At 35.8% G+C, this 5,313-nt stretch overlaps 1 protein-coding gene across 1 annotated transcript; it reads right to left on the bottom strand.

Moving 5' to 3' along the window:
- Positions 1 to 380: 380 nt before the first annotated feature.
- Positions 381 to 4,821, bottom strand: LOC104532820 (band 4.1-like protein 2; the record flags this gene model as incomplete). Its single annotated transcript, XM_010178116.1, has 5 exons — positions 381 to 478; positions 1,736 to 1,888; positions 3,472 to 3,559; positions 4,021 to 4,239; positions 4,746 to 4,821. Coding segments are annotated over 5 exons (634 nt in total), but the record flags the coding sequence as incomplete, so codon positions are not given.
- Between the last annotated feature and the right edge of the window lie 492 nt (positions 4,822 to 5,313).

Genomic DNA, 5,313 nt, shown 5'->3' with positions numbered 1-5,313 from the left:
AAAAGTGAAGTGAATGAAGATTACTGTCAAGCGCTCAGAGCTTGTGAAGTATAGTGGCTTTCTAGATGGTCACTCTGAAGAGCTGATCTCTCAAGCAAGTCTTATATATGATCATTAGTTTAGTTCCTTACTGTTAGCACTCTGAAAGTTCTTTTAAATAATTTTTAAAAATATTTTTGAAATCTTTTTAAAATAAACTAGTTCATTGTACTTGAGATCTTCAGAACTGGTAATTTGGGGTCAATGATTGGGAGGGTGTCTTCTAAGAGGTCTTACAGGACTGAGAAATTAGGGGAAATCTTCTCTACTTTCTCACATCCTTTCAAAGAAAGATATAAGCATACCTGGCAAAGCGGGAGAAGCAGAGAATTACCACTTACCTGAAGAAAGTATGATGTTCCACACAAACCTTCCATAACCTTTTAGCAGCCCGATGGTTTGGCAGCTTGAACCCAATAGTGCTCTCAAACTGTTCCGGCTGGAAAGAATCCACAAACAAATTAACCCATTTCCTTAAGCTGGTTATTAACTCGCAGGCAGAGTTCAGATGGTTCCATTACCATAACAAGCTGTAATTCTCCTCTCATAAAACTTCATAAGATTTTTAAAACAAATAAAATCAGAATTTCCAGCCTTTTAATAAAATTCTACTTGGCAGTTTAGTCATGATGGGTAATAATCACATTATCACTTCCTAGCTGTACTAATGACTCCTTTGTGAAATCCAATAATACTTTAGTGTTCTCTGCTAATTTTCTGACTAGGTGCCCAATGTATTTATTTTTAAACTGCATGAAGTAATTGTACTGCAGGTTGTGCTGCATGCTTTCCTTGGATTTAATAAAAGTCTGAAATTCATACTGTGGTGTTAAGCTTACCTGATCTATTTCACTATATAATAGGTTTTTAGCAAAAATACTACATCTCTGCACCATCAGTGTGTGCAAGAACAATACTTCTGTGTTCCAAAACTTATAAAACTACAATGTTCATATTGCACTGTTGGTATTTAGACTTCTCTTTTCTTTCACACACACACACACACACACACACACACACACACAATGTTAGGGATTGGAAGAGACCTCGAAAGATCATCTAGTCCGATCCCTCTGCCAGATTTATTCACATAGTAAAAGCTACCTTAAACATTTTAGAGTATAATTTTAAAAAGCACTGTAGTGTTCCACTTAACTTTTTTTGCAAAACATCCAGTTACAGTGGTTCAACATGTAACCCCCTCCCTTCAGGAACTCCCACAAACTTCGAATGGTATCTGAAAAGCAAGCTGAATTCACTGTTTCCACAGCAGCTAACAGAAAGCTTTATAACGTGCTACAGGACAAGTCAAGCCTTTGGTTACACCCATACAACAAGATGCATTAACATTTAGTGAACTATACCCAAAGAGGAAGAGAGGCTGACTCTCCCTGGGGACCGCAAGCTTGTATAGACATTAAGGACATGGCCAGTGTAACTAGCTTTCTTTGCAAAAAAAAAGTTACAGGATGGCATCTATTAACAGTAGAAAACAGATTTTCTTCTTGGTTTGCATTTACTAATCAAAACAATGTTTAATACAATCAGCAGAATTTGAAGAGAAAAATAAAACCCTCTTAAATTCTGTTTTAATCCAACATAAGCCTGTCGGGCATCTGGGAAAAAAAATGAAGTTATCCTGTTGCTGGATAGAAATGATCTCACCAAAGAAACAAAACAGAAAGGTGCTACTTACTTCTGCTGGCCGGACTTTGATGTAGAAATTGCTTCGCTTATAGGAAATCTTCAGAATTTTTGGCCAAGCAAAGCGATTGATCCGGAGTCTATCTTTGTAAATGAGCAGTCCATTAGCACATACACCCAGCATGATATCCACACCTTCAGAATCCTATCACATATGAGACAATGTCATAAAAATCAGTTTAATAATTTTCCAAACAAGTAATTATTGCTGGCATACCTTGAGGTAATAATGCAACTGGGACTTGTTTCATATTCAAACCTGAGAGACCCTGACAATGAGATTCTTAAAGCAGAAACAGCCAACTATAATTTTATAGGAAAGGCTTTGGACTCTAAGTAATGGCTTTGTCACTCATATGCCATTGCATATGCCACAGTTCTAGGAAATTCTTCAATATTCTGGCAGCAGGGACTACGCTGACAACTTACAACCAAGGAAAGGTATGGTGGGAGTGCTACTAATGATTTCAACTAATATTAAAAGAAGAAAAATTAAAAACAGGCCTTTCCGACAGTCAGTGAAAGTCTGAACAACCTGGTGATCATGGTGATCTTTTACAGTCACCTACTATTCCAGTAAAGATAGAGGAAGTAATAGGTAGTTGGCTGAAAAGGTCAACATAATGATTTCACAATGCTCGTGGGCCAAGCTTCTGAGCATTCTGTTCCACTGACAGCATTTGATGCAAGCTTCACAGGCTACCAAACTAATCACTTTCTGATAAGGCTTTGATATACTGTACCGCTACATAATACAGCAGAATCTCATGTCCTCCCCACCAACAAAGCAACTACATAAAATGCCAACACTGTCATTAAAAAGTTCCTTCACTGGCACAACTAAGAGCTGCAAGTGGACCCTGGCAAAGAGCAGTTCTAGTGCTTGCAGTTACTTCACTAAGGCAAAAGAAAGTTTCAATAAAACTCTAAAAAAGTTCCTTAAAACACAACAGACCAAGTGAGTTGCCATGCTGCACTTGTATTAATAATAATAAAAAAAAAAAAGAATAAACTTTACAGACATAGTTAATATACATGAATAAAAATTTAAGTATATTTCTTTCAAGTGCCTCTAAAGGAACATAGGAAAAAGTCTACAGAAAATTGCAAAAACAAGTGCACATTGTTTCCACATGAACAGAATTAAATTATGTCCTTAAAAAGTCTTGGTTTTCTTTTTTAAATATAGGACTGATATGCTTACAATGCAATGATTTGCCTAATGATTTGAGACTCTGGATTTATGTGAGGGAGTAGAAGTGGGTTGGTTTGTTGGGTTTTTAACCAAAAAAATTTCAATAGAAATGCACATTTGATTTGATCTACCCAAAGGAGTGTAAAAAAACACCAAAAAAACACCCTCCTCCAAGACCTTCTCCCTCTTTTTAACTGTCATGGTATTACTAAAACAATTACGTGTTCTTTTACGCTTTACTTTATGGCCCCACATCTCTTGGCATCAAAAATGTGACATTTATAATGTATTTAGCCACTCTTATAAATAAAATATTATTTCCGAGCTGCACATACATCTATGTATTAAATAAACTTAGATTTAAAATAAATACTAAGGCTTTAGAGCTGTAAACTGAGTAACTATCATGACCAAGAAATAAAAGGCTTATATCTAAGAATTGAGAGTATAATATTTTAAAAATAAACTGTATGTACTATGTTCTTTAATACTAAGCATGTCTATCCTAAAACAAAAAAACCCCAAACCAATACCTTGGCATGATGTAAATCCACTCCGTACATGGAGAGCCTCTTAGCATTTTCTAGGAACTGGGAATCCGCCTGTGCTGGAGTCAGGCCCCTAAAACCATCGAATAAGCCTTGAGTTTATTGACAAAAGAACTGAAAAACAAAACTGAGTGGAATTCTGGAATTCAGACACACAGAAAAACCTGAGTTTGTAAGGTATCAATAACATTTTTGCCCTAAGGGAGGGTGTACTTTCAGAGCACATCATATTCATTTAGCAGAGATTTACACCTTCACTCTTTCAAAATATTCTAGCTGTATGTTGCTTAAACTAATTCATATGCTCAGATGAAAAGATTTTCTCCAAAAGTTCTCTTCTGAGATCTTAGGGAAGCTACTATTTTCAAATTGAAATTTTTAAACACATGAAAGTAAGAGGTTCTAGTTACCACGCAAAAGATTTCCAAAATAACAATAACGGTAGCTTAGCAGTTTTACACATAACCTTAAGAAAATTGACATAAACGTGAGAAAGCATGAGTAATCCCACTAATCCCATTGTGTCTGACACACCTGTGTGTTTTGTGTAGCTCAGCTACTTTCTCTTGCATTTCTTGAGTTTGATTGGATGTAAATTGGAAATCGCTGATGTAGTCACTGCGGTGCTCCTCAGGGTCATGATCACCCAGCTCAGCCTGCAGGGTGTATGAACTCAGGAGGGCGCGAGTCACAAAAGAACATGGCAGACGACCAGAAGCAATATCCTGACGAAGCTGTAGGCACAAGAAATATCTGCAAGACAGAGGAAAAGGGAAAAAAACAAACAAAGAAAAACAAGAACAGAGAAAGTGTTACCAACGGCAAGTTTATGAGAAATATGGCAAAATTTATCGAGATGCATGTGATCATAGAAGCATATTTTAAGACAAGTCAATCCCTTAATAATTTGTTACAGCTTGTATTATTTGAGCATTATTGCCACACAGTAACTTTCACTTCCATTTTTAAGAGTCGACATTACTCACGTAAATAATCTGAAGAGTAGGAAAAATTCTGACAAAATGAATGAAAAACTGTATCTAGTTTGTAATAAAAGCTGACTTACAAACTCCTCCATTTCACATTCCAGGAATTTCACTTTGCATTTTCAACCCTGTTCCAAAGAGCAGTTGATATAAGAGAACCTGCAGTAACAGCCTACAACCTTACAGCATCCAGAAACTGAAGAAGAAATTTTATAGGGCCTTCAAATTACACTAACAGTAATTTTTGAGTTTAAAATTAGGAACTATGCATACCTAGTGATGTCTTCAGTCAGCTGTGAGGGATCAGGAGGATAAAATTTCACATTAAAGGTAAATATCCAAGGTAAACCTAAACATGGGAAACATCTGATGGTTAATCTCAAACAAATTGAAGCAAGCAAGAAAGAACCTTACTGAAAAAGGTTAGGCAGTTGTATAAATCTTAGAAATCTCACTGAAACCTTGACAAAAGTTTTTTCCCCTCTTTTTACACTCCATTAGTAAGAAGTGTAGATTATTTTCATTATCAGATAGTAACTCATATACACATGCAGTGAAAGATTAGCAGGTTAAAAATTATTTTCAAAGAATGTTTTACAGTAAGTTATGTAAATATCAGAATCAGGTTTCAATTTGAAAACTACCATAATATATTAACCCTTTTAAGATACTCTGTGTTCAAAGACACTTGTACTGAATTTGTGTTTACTTCCAGCTCTCTAAGGCCAACAGTCTCCCTCTGTTTAAACTGACTTGGTTTGAGAGACTACAGTAACTATGAACATGACATATCAAAATGAGGTCGGTGTTACATACATCAGAAAGACAATAAGTAAATTAT

The sequence above is a fragment of the Antrostomus carolinensis genome, unplaced genomic scaffold (genome assembly GCF_000700745.2).
Source record: "Antrostomus carolinensis isolate BGI_N321 unplaced genomic scaffold, ASM70074v2 scaffold54041, whole genome shotgun sequence".
Taxonomy (NCBI): domain Eukaryota; kingdom Metazoa; phylum Chordata; class Aves; order Caprimulgiformes; family Caprimulgidae; genus Antrostomus; species Antrostomus carolinensis.
This window is presented reverse-complemented; position numbering and strand designations above follow the sequence as displayed.